The 18776-nt window shown below is 38.4% G+C and overlaps 1 protein-coding gene across 1 annotated transcript in view; it reads left to right on the top strand.

The window, feature by feature from the left end:
• PCSK1 (proprotein convertase subtilisin/kexin type 1) overlaps positions 1-16163 on the top strand; it is a 29895-nt gene extending 13732 nt beyond the window's left edge. The window contains exons 7-14 of the mRNA XM_068177496.1: positions 1777-1949; positions 4074-4286; positions 5398-5498; positions 6459-6692; positions 7842-7999; positions 9897-10030; positions 11637-11798; positions 13184-16163. Coding sequence (XP_068033597.1) covers positions 1777-1949; positions 4074-4286; positions 5398-5498; positions 6459-6692; positions 7842-7999; positions 9897-10030; positions 11637-11798; positions 13184-13546 — 1538 coding nt within the window. The 3' untranslated portion in view covers positions 13547-16163. The remainder of the gene's footprint in view (positions 1-1776; positions 1950-4073; positions 4287-5397; positions 5499-6458; positions 6693-7841; positions 8000-9896; positions 10031-11636; positions 11799-13183) is intronic.
• Positions 16164-18776: the final 2613 nt, after the last annotated feature.

Genomic DNA, 18776 nt, shown 5'->3' with positions numbered 1-18776 from the left:
TGAGTTGACTTGAGCAATCAGGATTTCTGAGGATCAGGAAGGCAAGGCAGTGATTTTTTCCTTGAGCTGTTTTCGTCAATGTGGAGTCATTGTTCTTGGGGTTTTTGGGGGTTTTGTTTTGTTTTGTTTTGTTTTCCCCTTACTACTTTATTTATCCACAAACTTGTCTTTGTCTTTTTCTGTGGGAAGTATGTGCACATTACTCTTCACCTTCCCACTATCTCATTACGTGTCGCAAGCTCTCACCTGGGGCTTGCAGTCACTTTCACACAGGCAGATCTTTGCTGGCATGAAAGAATGTGGAAATTCTGAGCCAACAAAAAAAAAAAAAGACTAATCAAACCATTCTCAGTTTAAGACAATCCTGGGTAAGTGGTTTTTTTAGTACCTGAGGCACAGGATATACCTCGCTGCTTTTCCCAGCTTTGTGAGTGATAGTGGAGCAGCTGTGGTAGAGGGGATTAACTCCTTTGTCTGATTTTAGCACTAATGAATATGAAATAATAAAGCTCAGCTTTATCTCGGAGGTATTAGGAGTATTAAGAGGTCAGCCATTTGGGAAAGAAATTATGCTTGCAGTCGTTTTTTCCCTGCTTGATAGCATAAAAAAACCAACAAGACACCGAGCTGCAAGGGTAAGGTTGGAGGTTTTTTGTTGTTGGGTATTTTTGGAGTTTTTTTGAAATAGAATGACTACATTTTGCCTGCTGTCTTTTGTGGAAAATACTAGAAAATGAGTAGTCATAATTCACCAACTGCCAGCAATGGTGCAGCTGCTGTAGCACTAACCTGCCAAATCCAAGGGAAGCCAGACATTTTTATTGCTTGTAAACACAGGCTGAATCCTGACTGAGGTGACTGTTATATTGCTGCTTTTGCTGTAAGAGACATTCCACAGTGGGAATTTTGCCAGATTTCTGCTTTTTCTGCTGTCTTCCAGCATTGGACCGTGGTAGCAGCCCACTGCAGAGCTGTGGCTTCACACAGCAAAGGATCCACTGCAGATGAACCACTGCCTGCACCTGAATTTTAAGTACCACTGTGTTCAGGCTTGCTCTGAAGGAAATTAGATGATGTGGCTCCTAATAAATTGTTAATGACTAGATATCTCTGGATTGCTCACAGCAGAAAAAAACGAGGCAGTAGAAAAACAGTGAGGTTTTTTTTCCTGTGGCGGAAATTGAAGAGCCGGTGAAATTGCAGTGTCACATAGACAGCAAAACCTTTAATGACTGTTAGGGACAAATGCTTTGGTCAGAACATTCAGAACTACGTCTTTGAACTAAAACTCTTTGAACTCTTATAGATAAAAGCAATGCTGGTAAAACCTATTTAGTTTCAGTGGCATTTTAGCATTTGGAGAAGTCTTTGTTGCAGATCTAAGAGAGAAGAAGGAGCAGGAAAGAGAATGCAATAGAAAAAAAACAGGAACAGTAAACAAGACATCTTCTTTGGTATCTGTAGAAGGAGAGGAAAAAGTAAATAGGAAGCTAAGAAGATTTTAAGGGTTTTTTTGTTTGGTTGGTTGGTTTTGGTTTTTTTTTTTTTTGTTTGTTTTTTTTTTCCCTTCTGTAGAGAAACACTGAGGTTTGCAAATAAAGTCTAACTGTACTGTTTTACACTGACAGGAGCTGTCCTCAATACTTTTTACGTGAACAGCAGTCGGCTGTGGTTGCAGTACTTAATTTTACTGGAAACATTAAACCCGGTTAACTAAGACAAGGAGGAGGGAACAGAAAGCAAATCCAGTCTGCTTTTTTTTTTTTTCCTGTGAAGGTATACGAATGCTGGATGGAATAGTCACCGATGCTATTGAGGCCAGTTCAATCGGTTTCAATCCAGAACATGTGGATATTTACAGTGCAAGCTGGGGCCCCAATGACGACGGCAAAACTGTGGAGGGACCTGGGAGACTGGCACAGAAGGCATTCGAGTATGGGATAAACCAGGTACTATACTTCAGGGAAAAATAAAGCAAAACATTTGGCAGAGAAGAGAGTTTTAAAACGGTTGATACCAGAGAAGAAATGAAAATAGTTTGTGCTGTCTTTGCTCAAATATATTTGAATGGACACAATGTATTTTAATAGTACAGGTGAGAGAAATTTCCAGCCAGAAAGGACTTTTGAGAAAATAACATTAGGGTTTTCTAAACTAGTTTTTAGCTGCTAATCTCCATGGATAAGGTTTTTTTTTACATCCTTAATTTTGCTGCCTTGGTCTCACCCTACACCCACCCTTCTCTGCTGCTTGTTTTACACTGAACAGTAATTGGATTTCTGCACTGAAATCCCATAAAATTTAATACAAAATTCCTGCTTCGTGAATATTTTGCTATGTGAAATAGTGATGCATTTTAGCACCCTGTGGATGAGCTTGTATTGTACTAATTGCATTAATTTATAAATTGTTGCATGTCATGATCCAATTAAAATGAAAATAGAACAAATGCATGACAAGGAGTACTGGGAGCAATATTTTTATGGGTTTCTTTTTTTCATGTCACACTCTTTGGATCTGTTGGATGATAAATAGGGTGCCAACTGAGAGCTGCCATGAATTTATTAGTAAACTATTCTAAATCTTGCCAGTGAGGTGAAAAGATATCTAAAGATGGACAGGTACTAATAAAGAGAGGAAGACTGAATAATAGAGGGGAGAAGAGAGAAATAGCTTGAAGGACAAGCAAACAGAAAATTTTGGATAAAGGGCAATTAACATCATTAGGCAGGAGAAAAGGAGAGAACAATTTAAATGCTGACAGCTGACAAAGATACTCTAAGAGAATAATGGAGACAAACGAGGGAGCTTGTAGCAGGTTATGTGCCCATAGGTAGGTAGCAAAAGCAGAGGGGGAATTAAAGGTGAAAATTAGGCAACAAATATTAATTGGTCTTACTCTGAAAAAACAGGTTATTTGATGGAGAATGTATCTTTTTTTGCAGCTTGTTTTCTTTCTAATGGGGAACAAATTTACCAGTTTGTCTCTCAGGATTCAAGGATTCCTTTTGCAAAGGTCTGTCTGGTTTCCATTCTGTTTAAAGTCAGCCAGTGCTGGGATTGACAACAGCTCTAATCCCTGGATCCTTCACTGCTGCCCTGGTGAAGCACCTGAGCACAGTCTTAACCTGAAGAACCAAGGAAGTGTTACCATCACTCTGAGTGAAATCAGAGCAGGTGCTGGGATACACCAGTGCTTTTCTGGACTGCAGAAAAGCAGTCTCAAAGACACTTTGTTCTCAAAGATACTATATAATTTTCTGTAGTTGATGTGGCTTGTCTTTTCAAATTTAAAACTCGTATCACAAAGTACATATTATTTCACTTTGCTTTTAATGTTTTAAGTGCTGCAAATATCTTATCATTTGCATAAAGAACTTCAAATCGCACCTGAGTGGAATGATTAAAAAAAAATTGTATTCCAGCTGTTGTGGAATATTAAATGTGCGTATATTAATAATGAACAACACGTGAAATTCTGCTTGCCACACAAAACACACTTTTTTCCTCTGAAGAGTGAGTAGAGCTTAAGACTGCATAGTGATGCATGTTTCCTCCGTGATAGCTGTCATGTTTTACATGGTTATGCCTGGAGGCTGGTGATGCTGACCCATGGATCTGTGAGAGAAGGGAGGGTTTTCAGTGTGTCCATCACTCATATAACCCATACCTCTGTGAGTACAGGAAAGGAAAATTAAATAACCCCTGATAAACTTGTCAATTTTTTTAAGGCTTTTTTTTTCTAGAAATGGTAAGGCTCAAACAGCAACATGTGGGAAAATTTACTAATTGAACACAGACTCTATTTTTAACTTGAAAATCTGAGGAAAGCTGCTGTATCAGGAACACTAAACCAAGCCAGTGAGATTAAGAGTTGTGCTGTAGGGTGAGCAGTGGGATGTTGCAAACAGCTGGTTTATTCTGTCTCTGTCTTCTACAGTGCTTATGGAAATTGCTCCTCTTCTATGTTTGCTAAATTAGGCTTTTTGGGGAAAGGAGCTGTTAAGGATACATTGTGAGAAATCTCTTTGCTAGCCGTTCATTTCCTTTTTTTTTTTTTTTTTTTTCCCTAGGGTCGAAAAGGGAAAGGCTCCATTTTCGTGTGGGCTTCAGGGAACGGAGGTCGTCAGGGTGACAACTGTGACTGTGATGGTTACACTGATAGCATCTACACCATCTCCATTAGCAGTGCTTCTCAGCAAGGGCTTTCTCCCTGGTATGCAGAGAAGTGCTCTTCAACTCTGGCCACAGCATACAGCAGCGGGGATTATACTGACCAAAGAATTGTAAGTTGCTTTTACGACTTTCAGAACAAATACAAAGGTATGATCTATGCAAATAACAAACAAAACCTGTTAAATGCTTGGCTTCGAGTGCTTGCTTTGTGTTATATGCTTAGTGCTTTTGTTTGGAAAATTTAAGGGATTTGTAATCCAAAAAGGGATTGTATTCCTCTATTCTTCTACCTTAAAGCAATGGTTAAACAAAATCATTTTGTCGATGCAGTTAAATCAACATGCTGAATCTGTCTGCAGTTTGTGAGCACTGTTTGTGTTGAAAGTGGTCTCTGCATGGTTTGAAATGGCACTATTCTTCACAAAGGGCAAATGAAGAGAGATTCAGAGTAAAAAGAAAACCTGTGATGTCAGGGCTGCTGTTATACATTTTTATTCCATTTTTTAAGACAAGAGACAGCAACAACAGTGCCTCCAAACCTTCCAGACTCAGCAAGCAGGCATACTAGTCTGTGTCCCTTCCTTAATTGTGCTGAAGAATATTGCTGTGGCACAATAATGTTGAAATACTTGTAATTTTTGTCCACCCCTGGTAGATGCTAATTTTACAGTACTGATGGGGATTAAAAGAGTGTCATTCCAAGTTAGCCTGGAGATCAGGCTTTACTATGTGGCTTCTCTTTATAGTCAAGATTTAGATAAATCAGCTGATGAGTTTGGTGTTTATTCTTTGCAAATTATAGTTCTTCTGCTGAAGAGGGAGCAGAACACCAATGCTAATCCTATGAGTAATATCCTAGTAAGCAGTAATTTTGAATGTTCTAGGCCCAACACAATGATCTGTTTTCATGAATCACCAGTAAGCCTGAAACACTTATTGTGAAACTTTTAGACTAAAATAAGATATTCAGAGTAGGAGTATTTTGTTCCAACAAAAAACATTTTGATACTAAAATTATAGTTGAAGTAAAAAGAGTGGCTTGAAATATGAACAGATTTAAACACTCATCATTTCTTCTGCTGGTGAGTGTATTAATACGCACCAAGTAAGGGACACATGGTTACATTTGTGAGTGTGGACACGATGGTATTTACAACTGTTTATGCTTTTTTTTTCTTTTTCTTTTTTCTTTCTTTTTTTTTTATTTTTATTTTCTGTCAGACAAGTGTTGATCTTCACAATGAATGTACAGAAACTCACACAGGGACCTCTGCATCTGCACCTCTGGCAGCAGGAATTTTTGCTCTGGCGCTAGAAGCAAAGTAAGTTGTCACACCATGACCTTTGAAACTTCTTTTTCTCAACCACCCCACTGCCTTACCCAAAATGCCTGTTTTAAGAGGCACTACCTCATACTGCAGCTCCACTTTTGTCAGTCAGACTTGTACAGGCTGATGACGAAAAATAAGCAGCTACTTGCCCCAACACCTTCCTAGAAAAGAAGGTGAATAAATCATGATCACTGAGGAGTATTTTGTATATTGGCAACAGCATCTATTGATTTTTGGTCAGATGCACCTAAAACTGAGGGTGCACCTGGATTCGGGAAAATGTGATTTGAAGACAACAGGCTGCAGGAGTTTAAACTAAGCCTCAGCCAATTTACAGAAGAATTTCTGCCAGTGATGAAGCGCAAAAGAGAAGGTGCCCAAGCTTGTCTGTCAGAGCAGGCAGGGAGCAGCCAGGTTTGGATCCTGTAGGACAGGTAGTCAGAATTTAGGTTTTGGGGAAGCTAAGAAAGGACAGGACAATGTTTTTTTTCCCAGAAAGCACTGTATGCAGTAGTGAATAGGTTTAATGCTTGTATGGTGTAGATTCAGCTCAATTTTCTACTGCACACCCCTTTGGTGACATGAGCCTAAATTATATATTAGATATTTAAAAATAGATATTTTAAAGGGTAGAGTGAATCACAGATGGAATCAAATAGCCAGTTTTCAAAGCCCAGGTCCTAAAAAGATGGGTGGGATATTCTAGTATTGCTATATTTAAATGCCTGAATTGTTTTGGAGGATTGGACTCTACTCTTGCTAGATCCCTGATCTTCATGGACACAGAAATCTTGTCTGCCCAGAGAAGGATGTGAGGATAAGTGCAACATGCTCTCTGTGTTGTAAAACAGTGGGATGCCACACGCACTCAAAGCACATTCTGTTTCAGTCTAGTAATAGAAAAATTATAGATAGCTGTGAAAAAACTAATCAGGAACATTTTCCAAACAGCCCGGATCTAACGTGGAGGGATATGCAGCACCTGGTAGTGTGGACCTCAGAATATGATCCACTGGCTGGAAATCCAGGATGGAAAAAAAATGGAGCAGGCCTGATGGTCAACAGCCGATTTGGGTTTGGGCTACTCAACGCCAATGCCTTGGTGGATCTAGCTGATCCCAAGAGATGGAAAAGTGTACCAGAAAAGAGAGAGTGCATTGTCAAAGACAAGAGCTTTGAACCCAGGTAAGGATTTGCATTACCAGTTACCAACCTGGTGCCTATCGTAATAAAGCCTGAAGGATCATATTCTTCACAGATTGCTCTGAACGAGAATAAGTGACTTATTTTCATTCATTTAGTTTTGCCAGAATGTATTCCCTGCAGGCAGGCAAGCAGCATTGCTTCTTGGTTTGTTTTTTTAGTGAAAAACTGATGGAAATCACTTGCATGAAGCCTTAACAAAGACTAAGATTATTATGTCTGCTTGTGCAGACAGTATATGAAAGAATGATGCTGTGAGGCTGAGCCCAATCAGGAAGGCTGTGAATTTTTAGACAACCATCAGAAGACAGATTAAAAGATACTGATGTCTCACAAAGATTTTTAAAAAATAAAAGTGTCTGTAATGGGTCTTAGCAATTCTTCTCCTGTGACAGGCTTGTATGTGTTGAAATCAGGATGATGTATTGAGCTTTATAATGTCTGTAGCATTTTCTTATGAAAAAAACTGTGTCAAAGGCTCACTGGAAAGTCTTATCAGCCCCGTGCTAACAGCACACTGAGCCTGAACATACAGATTAATTATCATTAGTCACTGAGCTGGTTAATCAATAAGGATATCTACACTCTTTTTATCTCTACATGTTCGCATACAGATTTTTATCCAGAAAAAGTTATCTGTTTCAAAGGCTGAAATTATACCATGTGAATGCAACAAAGGTCTGTGCAGAAATATATTGCGGTGCTTCGTAGAGTCACTGCTTGGTAATCTTATTATTTATGTTATTTTAGTATCAAATTGGTTTTACGGACTCTGTCTGTTTCACAGAATGTTGACCCACTACTGATGTATGCCACGCTTGCTCTTCATGTATTTTTATTGCAGTCCTGTATGTTACATTATGAAAACAAAGATCCCATGATACTGAGCTTAGAATTATTTATGTGGAGATTTAGATATCCATTCTATTTGGAAGTAAAGGGAACTGTGCAGAGAAAGCTATGCCGAATCTCTCTCTGTGCAGAGCATGAACAGCAGACATTACCTTTTTTTGTTGAGCTGGCATTGACTCTTCCTTTCTCATCACTCTGAAATGGCTGTTAAACGTGTCACTCATGACCCAGAATCAAGAGTTCCTGTGGGTAATCAAAGAACTACTTCAATTTTGACAGATTATTAAGAGCAAATGAAGAAGTCATTATTGAAATTCCCACAAAAGCCTGCGAGGGTCAAGAGAACTCCATTGCATCTCTGGAGCATGTGCAGCTCGAGGCAACAATTGAGTATTCCCGTAGAGGTGATCTCCATGTCACTCTGGTTTCTCCATCAGGTATGGGAGGCAAAGACACATTTTGTTTGCTTGCTGTAGTGTGTAACATTTACTTCATGAAAAAAAAAAAAAAAGTGGTTTTCAGTGGTTAAAGAGAGCTAAATATATCATTGGACAAGTCCAGTGAGGATAAAGCATCCAGGGAGCTATAGAGACCCCTCTTCAACCTTCACCTGTTCTGGGTTCTTTTTATGGAAAGAGATTTGAAAATCATACTTCAGAAAATGAAGGAACAGAACATTTTCGCAGAGGCAATTGGACCTATGAAACCTCAGGGCTCCTGGCAGACAATGGATTATAGATCAATAATTCTTATCAGACTTACTGTGATTTAGCAGACTAATGGAAAAACTGAGGATATCTGATTCCTTAGGTTTCATTTCATGCATCTCCCCATATGTGTATTTAAAAAAACAAAGTATTTCTGTTAGGCACCTTAGTACAACTATACTAAATGAGCTAGAATATGGCAAGCTGTCTTGGCAATGTCCTGAAACAACACACACAAAAAAAAAAACCTCAACCAAACAAAAAACCAACAAACAAACAAACAAAACAAGCAAACAAACAAAACAAACAAAAAAGATTAAAAATATTATAAACAACTAAGAGTAAAGTCTGTTAGATCAACTGGCATTAAAAGGAAAAAAAAAGACAAGCTTTCACAGATGAATTTAAATATCAAGTTGATCTAATTTTTCTGTTTCTAGGCAGCAATCATCAAGTACTGCTGCCTCCACTGCACTATCATTTTGCTTTCGTGGTTAAATTGCTTTTCTATTGTTTCTTGCTGCCTTTCTGCTTTCCTGCAAAGCATTAGTGGCAAATGTATGTCATTCCTTTTCTGTATTTATGGTGTTGCCTTTAAATATATTTATAAATAGTGACAAGCCTCCTTGGGGCTTCACTGCTCCTTATTATGTAAATATTGCTCCCTTGCTTTTTTTTCTTATACATAAACAAGCCAAACAAATTTCCTCCTGTGCAGCAGAATCTCTTTTGCTGCAGAAATGCTTTATGAGCTGCAGCATTTTTATAACAATAACAATGCAAATGCATTTTTTCACCCTGTTGGAGGACCAGGCTATGACAATATACATCTACTCACCAAAAAAAAAACCCCAAAACAGTGATGAAATCATGGTAAGACTGTGGTTTCATAATACTGCATGAGTTTTACCTTCAAAACTTCCATTTCAGAAGTTTCTTGAATGGCTCATCGGTGGAAAAGACTGGTTGTGCATGACAACTTCTCCTTATGCTTCTTCTATGTGCATTCCCTACCTTTTTGTACCAGAGATAGAATACTGAACAAGATGTACCTTCTTGGTGTGACCTAACAGCTTGTGCACTCCTAAGCACTGCTGTAAAAATAATTACAGGAGCCACTGCTAAAGGAGGCACTGATGAACAGTGTATTTTCCAGGTCACCTCTGTGTAGTAGATAGGGACAGGCGGACGGAAGATTTCAGGATGTAACGGAAAGCAGCAGGACCCTTCCCCCCTCATCCAAGAGCCTTCCCCTTTCATCCTAAAATATGTCATCACCCCTGAAGGTATGCAACCCCTCCTAACTCCAGTAGTTTTCCACTCCTTACTAACCCTAGTTAGTCTCACCGTCCCCCTCTGACGTAGTGAAGCCCCCTTGACTATATAACTCCACGAGATAAGGTAATAAACGCCATTTTGACCATCCACCACATTGGTGTCTGTGCGTGTCTATGGCCCGAGTGACCCGGGCGAGGCTGGGTTGCCGTGCTGTCCCTTGAAACCAGGTTGCCTGTCTTCTTAGCAGAAGGCAACACCTCTGCTCTAGGCATTGTGCAAGACAACAAATATGAAAAGTAGGAACAGGCAGTGCATGGGCAATCAGAGTCTTGATCTTGCACCCACACAGGGACCAGCACTGTCTTACTGGCTGAGAGAGAGAGAGACAAATCTCCCAATGGCTTCAAGAACTGGGACTTCATGTCTGTCCACACGTGGGGGGAAAATCCAGCAGGCACCTGGATTTTAAGAATTACTGATATGGTGAGTATGCCTGTATGCTAACTAGCTGTGTTTGGGAGCTAACACAAATTAAATGATCACTCACCACTACGAAGCACATTGAGTAATGAGCCTTCTCATTAAGCAAGATAAATCAGGGGTTATTTAAGATATCCAGCTGGGTTAAGGATTAAAGAAAAAAGTAGGGTCAGATTTTCTTGTTCTTTACCTACCTGCAAAGCACCATTCTCATTTCACTGGCATGTACCTGTCAAAAAATTTCAGGCCTGTGTTTTTCAGACACACGTCGCCAAAATTAATCACTTGATAAAGTTTTCTGTGATTCTTAGATTGAAATATGAAGCCAAATTAACATATGGTTAACTAGAAATTCTTTTTTGCAGAAAAGAACACAGCATGGATCTAGTCTTCTCTTGGTCCATGTGCAGTTTTCATTAACTGAGAACCTTTTGAATTAACGATTTTTTGGGGGATGTCAGCAACCTATTCTGATGTATACATTTCCCTAATTTCTTGCTGAGAGTATCTAGTGCTGAACAACGTTTAAGGATTAAGGCTAAGTAGTCTACAGATAAAAAATAAATCAGTTTACTAAAGCCACCTGGGGATATGGATTACAACAGCAAGACACCAGAATTAAGCTGCTTGATAGGCAACTGAAAAATAATTCACCTCAAAGAGAGAGTGATCAAGCTCATTCATCTCATTGAAGTGGTCTGTTAATAACCTTGTCCTTAGGGGTCAGATCTTGCCAAAAACTGAAAGCTTCCTGTTAGACACTGAGCCTTCAGCCCCTACTGGCCTCAAATTGTAAACAGGAGGGTATTGCCAAGAGCTGAGCAGATGGACAAGGCACCAGGAGTAAATATGACTATCAGCAGTGTAGTGTTAATGCTTCAGGCTTATAGATAGCCCCATGGTTACAGATATCCTGCTCTTTGAATGCATTTTTGTGGAACAAAGTTAAGAAGAGGATTTTGTTTGCAAATTAGCTCTCATTTCAAGTGAGAACTTCCTGAAATTTACAATAAAGCAAGATTTTTGCCCTCAAGGTATAATACACTCTTTCCACACCTTGTAGGTTTTTGTGTTCTCTGTATTGTCTCTTCCACTTTCTACTTCCACTACTACTTCTATTTCTACTGCCACCAATATTTATAAATAAACATTTGCTGCTTGCTTCCACATACTGTATTTCAGATTGTTGTGCACTACATAATAACAAAGAATAGTATTTCACATTATCATTTCCAATGGTAACTTTTATAAGGAAATTACAAAGGAATGGCCTAGTGAACAAGTTCTAAAAATACAAAATATTACTTTAGTAGCTTCTAGAATTCTGTGTTATGACAAAATTCTATTGATGCTTACATGATGAATTAATAATTATGTTACATCCAAATGTGAATAATTTGAGTGGTTAAGCTATTGTATCAAATCCCACATTCTAATATACTCTGTCTCTACTACATCTGGAGGTTTTGTGCTTATGAATCATACTCTATTGGTAGGTATTGAAAGCCTGATAATTTGCTTTGGTCTCCTCTGGGTACTTTGCATTCAAGTATCTATTTTGCTCTTTTATGTCCTGAGAGCCTTTTCTGATGTCACACTTGTTTTTCAGTCCAGACGAATACAAAATGAGGGGAGGATTGTAAACTGGAAATTGATTTTGCATGGCACTGCTACCCAGCCTGAACACATGAAGCAGCCACGTGTTTATACATCCTACAATGCTGTGCAGAATGACAGAAGAGGAGTGGAGAAGATGACTGATCTTGTAGAGGTAGAGTTATATTACATTTATTCCTATTCCTTACATGTTTTTCAGTTTATAAGGAAATGTTGGTGGTGTTGGGTTTTTTTTTGTTTTGTTTTGTTTTGTTTTTTTTGCCTAGTAAGAAGACACATATTTATTTTGTATTCATTTCAGAACTCTGTGGCTAATGCAGTTGAGTGGTGGAGGGAGGAAGACCTCTCTGACAGACACACCACATTTATGTAATTCTACTGAGAATGAGTGTCACATTCCAAAGGAACTGTACCTTCTGGAGTGCTTCCAGTGGGTTTGCAAGGAATTTCAGGAACAAAGGGCTTGACAAAAGTCAAGGACTCACTGATTCAAAAGTTTTGGCTCAGTGGATCTGTTGCTGCCAGATCCTTTAGCACCCCTGTTTACCCTACATATAACAGTGCTCTAAAAATACAACAAGGCAGGGTGACCCTGGGTTTCAGGATGCAAGGATGGTAGTAATGCACATTTTCATAGTGCTTGATTACGCCAACAGCATCAGAAAATAATCCCATCACATCAAATTGTCTCCCCATTAAGTAATTAGGACATCCATAAAGCACAGATAGTTTAACCTTCCTCAGACAGGTTATGAAAGGTGTGTGTGAGAATGGTCTCTAAATCTATTCCATAAATGTCCCCAGGTCTGGCAGCCATTGTCAAGAAAACAAATTGGAAGAAAGTAAAAGTGGATTCAGCAGGTGCTGTAGGAGAAAATGGGTGGACATGGTAAAAATTACATGAAGATAAAATGAGTGTTCCGTTAGAAATACAGTTATGGGTTGAATGAGGAAGCCCTGCAGGCATATACTAGTATTGAAATAAGATCATGCCTCTCACTAACTGCTCTGTGCACCTATACTTGGGATTAGTCTCCCAAGGTCTCCTAGGAATATGTTATGATCACTCATTAGCCATACTTCACTGCCTTTTTCTCAGGTGAGATCATCTACAGAGAAGGTTTCATGGAAACACTGGTTCCATCATTTCCTAAGAGTACAAGGCACAATCAGAGCTGCCAACACCACTGCATACAGGTTTCCCTCATTTAGAGTGCTGTGTCCTGTGGCACAACCAGAAATATCTCTTAAGACTGGGACAAATACTGGCAAAAAATGGTGTGTTTTCTCCTGTCAATGTGGAATTTGAATTTATAACTGCCTATATTGTGGGAGGATTTGATATTTATACAGTGTAGTTCTTTCAAAAGTTTGCTTTGGTTGATAAGGGTCTGCTTGTTTTCTAGATGCCCGAGCGGCTCCTGAATGAAAAAATAACATTTTCTCACACACAGATGGAGATCACCAACCAGAGCAAGCCTTAATCCAGTCAATCTTTCATTGACACCTGACCTTTTTTCATGCTTATCTGTATTCTAGGACCATACCACACTGGAGAGCCTGAGTGAAAAACCCAAGGCCACAGAAGACACCAGCAGCAGCAGTGACAAAGCAGAAGATAAAATTCCATCAGAAGCCATGCTGCATTTACTGCAAAGTGCTTTTAGCAGACAGATGGATCAGAAGCAACTGCCAAAGAAGACCACAAGTGAGAAGTTAAACATTCCATATGAACACTTCTATCAAGCCCTCAAAAAATTGAACAAGCCCTCCCAGTTAAGAGGCTCAGAAGAAAGTCTGTACAGTGACTACGTTGATCTTTTTTACAATGCCAAACCTTACAAGCATAGAGATGATAGACTGCTGCAAGCGTTGGTTGATATCATAAATGAAGGAAATTAACTATAGGGTATGGCACTGAGTTGGAAATATTCGTTCTCCCCACCTGTAGTTTTTTTTTCCAAAGTCTGTGTATGCTCTAGTTGTGTGATTTCTGCTTTGATTGCTTCATATTTAATACAAATATCAAGGAAGGGAAAAACGGGTGTGAGGGGATAAGACAGGAAAATTACACTTTTTAGTATTATCTTTTTTCAAAACCTTTCTTCAGAGTAGATTTGCCCCCTCAGGCATTAAATGCAATAGTACTCCCCTGAAAAACCTAATACTCTATTTTAAACAATTTTCACATTACTTATTCTTTCACCCTCTTCACTTAAGCATGCAGTAGGATTCAAAACCTGAATTACCAAGCAGTTTTGAACCAAACTGCCAAAGCTATGGGGATATATTCTCATCCATGGATTTGTCATGAATATTGAAGTCTTTGTTATATTTGTCATTTATTCAGATTTAATACTTGCAGCCAGTACCGCTTCCGTCATAGGTGTTTTGTTCTTTCTCCAAACAATGCTCCCTTGCCCTTCTGTTCTCCTGTAGAGGAACATCTGGGAGTCTGGAGTTGGACTGGGGCATCAGTGAACACTGATGAAGTTATTCACAATTTAGACTACAGACATAAACACACTAATGAAAAAGAGCCCCCGCTGAGACATCCCAGACCATGGGATGGCATTCTCTCCAGCAGACTTGGAGCTTACCCAAGTGAAGTGCCTGAATTATGAGCCTGGTCTTTCTAGGCCATATGTGTTTAATGAGGACAAAGTCTCACTTCAGAGCACTTGGCTTTCTTTTTGCCAGTTATGAATCACCTGATGGAGTATTGATCTATTTGTGTCAATTATATGAGCTTTCGGCTCCAACCCACTACCTGTGGAGCCTCAGTTAGGTCTCCAAAGTAGTAGAAAGCTGCCTTCTGTGATGTCTGCATCTGCAAGTAGCCAGGCCAAATGGAACAGAAAGGCTAGCTGTTGCAGAAAAGTCCATCCAAAGACTGTAAAATTTCTAAAATATCTAGGAAGACAAGGCAAACTTGTCTGAGATTTAAAAAAAGAAAAAAACCCTAAGAAGGGTGAGCATGGAATGTGGAGTGGGAAGAAGAGGTTGAGGCAGAGGTGGCTGTCAGAAGGCAACTAGGGTGAGTAATCCCCTAACATTGGCAGTTTTCCACACATACCTCTTTAATGAGAGTCAAAATTATATATTATTTTGCTTCTAATAATTGAAAAAAAAAAAAAAGAAGCATGTTGGATGCTCAGAAAAGCTAGGGGATCTAGAATAAGGAAATGAAGATACCCAGGGGATAATTACCTCATTGAAGTGCTAAAGAAAACCCAAAAAACTGACTGATTTTTACTTTTCTTACTCTTGCCTACTACTGACATGTGTTTTGCAGACTCTCTATAAATATTTGATTAGATTCTTTTTCACTGTCTATTCCTTAAAATTATGCAAGTGTCTCTGAAACAGGAATTTTACATTTTGCTCATAATCCATCAGTTCAAATTAAAGTTTTTCAAACTTTACACTACATCCTGTAATTTAAAGGTAAACCTATTAATTGTAACTAATTAAGACTTCTGTGGAAAAAAGGACTTCTCTAAAGACAACCTTGGAAATTTTCTTACCAAACATAAGATTCAAAAAAAACCATTCTTTGTGGTGGCTTCATGCCTATCTTGGTCTTAGCCTGCCTTTTTGCCAGTTTTAAGGATATTTTAATATTCTTCTAGTCAGCAGTTGAAGGATAATATCTCTGCTATTGAATGCTGCTTGTACTGAATCGTTCCCTCTCCACTAAGAAATTTGCTTAGGAAGAGAAGTCCAAAAAAAAAAAAATTCCTGCAAGTGGTCCAGATCAGAAACCTTTCCCTTTGCTGTCCTTTCCACGCAAGAGCTTTCTGGCAATGCATAACTAATGAACAAGCAAACCATGAAAATTTCTAATTGCTGCTATTACAGAATGAGAGCACTTATTTTCACTAATGTTTAATTTTCAGAACAGACTCATATGGCAAGGTAAGGGCCACTTTTAGTCCTGTGCAATGAAGCTTCGAGGCTGGTTTCTTCAGATAACAACAAATTTAGCCAGTCCTCATTCATGTATACTACAGTGAGGAAAGTACTAACAGCACTCCATCAGGCCTTGAAAGAAATGTTCAGGTTAAAAGGGTGGGAAACAAAAGACCCTCCTTTGTATTAAGATCAGTTCCTATGCTGTAGCCAAAGTTTCAACAGATGACAAGTTTAAAATCTCTCTTTTGAATGTTTCCAACCCAGATCAGCTTGTACAGGAGTAAATTATTTTTATTGTTAGTCTTTCCTTGGTGCCTGTGTGGGTTTTGTGAAAAATGTAAAAGTAAAAAAAAAGTTTTCTCTCAGAATTTTAAATTATATTTTCGTTACAGGTATTTATAATATAGCAAAGATTTTATTGAACAGACAGAATTTTAAAAGGCATAATAAATTATATTGAAGAACCAGATTTTTTCTTGAGAAAGAGAGGATTTCATCCAATAAACGTATTTTTTAAAAGGCATGTTACAACAGCAACTGCAACATGTATGTGATGTGATGTTAAAATTTGTCTACTAGTAGCATAATACAATGTGTTAGCAGAGCTCAGTGTGTGGTCTTAACATTTGTAAAGAAAACAGTAAGATAAAGTCAAGTTATTGACTTAAAAAGAATGTGAAATTGAGTTTAGAATGAAAAATAATGGCTTGAGGAAATAACCAGGATTGGGTGGAAAAAAATGTGGAATATATTGAAAATGAGGGCTTTCAAGGGATCTCTTCAGCAATACTCACTTGTTTCCTTCTTACAACAGCAGCCAAGTAATGTTTGCTGTGGACATCACTGACAGCAGCACTGTCTGTAATTCAGACAATTAAAAGAATTCTGCCTATTTAATACAGAGATGTGTGTGTCAGAGGCACTAAAATGAAGTAATGAAGCAAAAAAAGTCAGGGGGTCAAGGTAAGCATATGGGTCTTCACTTTTTTGCATGAAAACAGTTGAAATAATCGTTATTCCCTCCACCACTACTCACGTTTCAAGCCAGCAGAGAAACAAGCCCTTAAAGCCTTGTACAATCTACATAGTGCAACCAACTACCTCTCAATTACAATATCTGCTTTGTCAAATGTCCTAAGGATAATTAAAACATTCTTAATGTGATTTCAATACATTCCCTTATGAGAAATACTTACAGTAAGTGTAAACAGAAAATGGATTTCTGAAGAAAACAGAGAAATCTAAGCCTAAATTACAGCCTAGCTTCCACACTAAACAGTATTTTTTTCTCTCAAGTTGACTATGTTTTAAAATGCTGCATTTGAGCTTTTACCTTCACCACTTTGAGTTTTCCAATCAGAGTTTCTGATAAGTCACATCTTGTAACTCCAAACTTGTCAATTTAATTTTCAAATGAAGTGTCCTCTTTCTTATCTCTCCCTCTCCTCTTCACTCTGAAAACAAACATAAGCATTTTCAGTAAACAGAAGGCGAATTTAAGAGTGAAAAGGGGGGGTCTTACAAATAAAATGCTAGCTCTAGTATTTCTTATTGCATTATCTTAGTATCATAGATTAAATGAGGACATGGTCTGTTTGTTAAAAGAGCACATGCAGGGGAAGGGGAAACACCTGATTGTTTGGGGGTTTTTTTGTGGGTTTTTTTTTTGTTTGTTTGTTTGTTTGTTTTTTTTTTGTTTGTAGATCGCACTGTGGAGGTGACAGTCACAATTAACTCCTTGTGCATCGGAGCAACAGGAGGGACTGCACTGTCCCTGAGAGTCTCCTTCTGCAACATTAAGCCAGCCTCTGCCACTGCAGTTTTCCAAACATTACAAATCCAAGGAAAGTTGGCATCTGATTTAGTACAGCTCTAAAAAATAATTATAGAAGAAAAATTACAGGGAGAAAAAGAAAGAGTTATTATACAAGACAGAATAACTGCACAGCCTAAACCCTTTCTGTTTGATCAAGTATTTCCTTTCAGGAAGTCCATTTTCAAAGCTCTGAGGAGCCATTCCATTCACAGCAGCATTTTAGAAAAGGAAAACTCTAGAAATGTTTATTTTGCTCGGAATCAAATGGCTATCTAATATTTCTAACTGTGGACTGAAAAGGTTCAAACTCCAACCACTCTAGGCACTAATAAAGCTAATTTCTGTGAACATTATTGTATTTAATTACACAAGTAGCCATTAAAAATATCACTTCTCACACTGCTATTGTGAGATGAATGTAACCAGAAAGAATGAGAAATTTTGTTTCCAGCAATGCACTAAATGCCTACTGGAAAAAAAGTACATCTAATATTTTCCAAGTCCCTAATAAACCTTTTGTATTAGGGAAACAACACTTGCAGATCCCCTGGCAAGCATCTTACATTTAGAGACCTTAGATACCAGAGAAAAATAAATACATAATTTATGAAAGTGGGTGGTTATCAGGAAGATATATCTTAATGTTTATATCATTTCAGCTATATGACTGCCTCCAATCAAATGTAGCTAAGCATATATCTCTTTCTTTCTAATGTCATATTCTTTCCCTAAAACAAATGGGAAACAAATTTGTTTCCCTAAAACAAATGAATTGGCTGCTGTTGCATGCAGCATTTTGTTTGACTATGGCCACATTATCAGGCAGTGTTTCAAACCATAAACATGCAGCATAATGCAGTGCCATATATTCTGATAAGGAAGTGCACTTAGAACAAGGGGCATGCAGCTCTGTGTGTGCTGCTGCATGAAGGGCTCATATGAAACAGACCCATAAAGGCTGGACAAAGAGGAGAGCCAAATGCCAGCCCCATTAGACCCAGAGAATTAATTGCCCTCTTCAGAATAACATTGGTGGGGTGCAGAGCACCACGAACATCCGGGATGTCAGGACGAAGTTCGGCCCCACAATTCAACAGGGAGCTCAGCTACTTCTATCCTCATTCAGTGTTCATGAGAGACATTAAAAACTGAGGTTTTCGAAAGAACTCTCAGCTATGAGCTTCTCCTTTTTTACACTATATTTCTATTACCTCACTTCACAGAGGTGTACCATCCTTGAAAGAAAGTTTTTCTGAAAATACCAATAGTTATTAAAAACACCACTTCATCCATAAGTTTCAGGCATCAAGGTATCTGAATGTTGTTCATTGCTTACACTTTTACATAGAAAAATACACACATGTGCACATGTAACAACTCCATGTACAACTCCATGTAAAG

The sequence above is a fragment of the Anomalospiza imberbis genome, chromosome Z (genome assembly GCF_031753505.1).
Source record: "Anomalospiza imberbis isolate Cuckoo-Finch-1a 21T00152 chromosome Z, ASM3175350v1, whole genome shotgun sequence".
Classification (NCBI taxonomy): domain Eukaryota; kingdom Metazoa; phylum Chordata; class Aves; order Passeriformes; family Viduidae; genus Anomalospiza; species Anomalospiza imberbis.
Note: the sequence above shows the minus strand (reverse complement) of the source record. Positions and strands in the feature narration are given on the sequence as shown.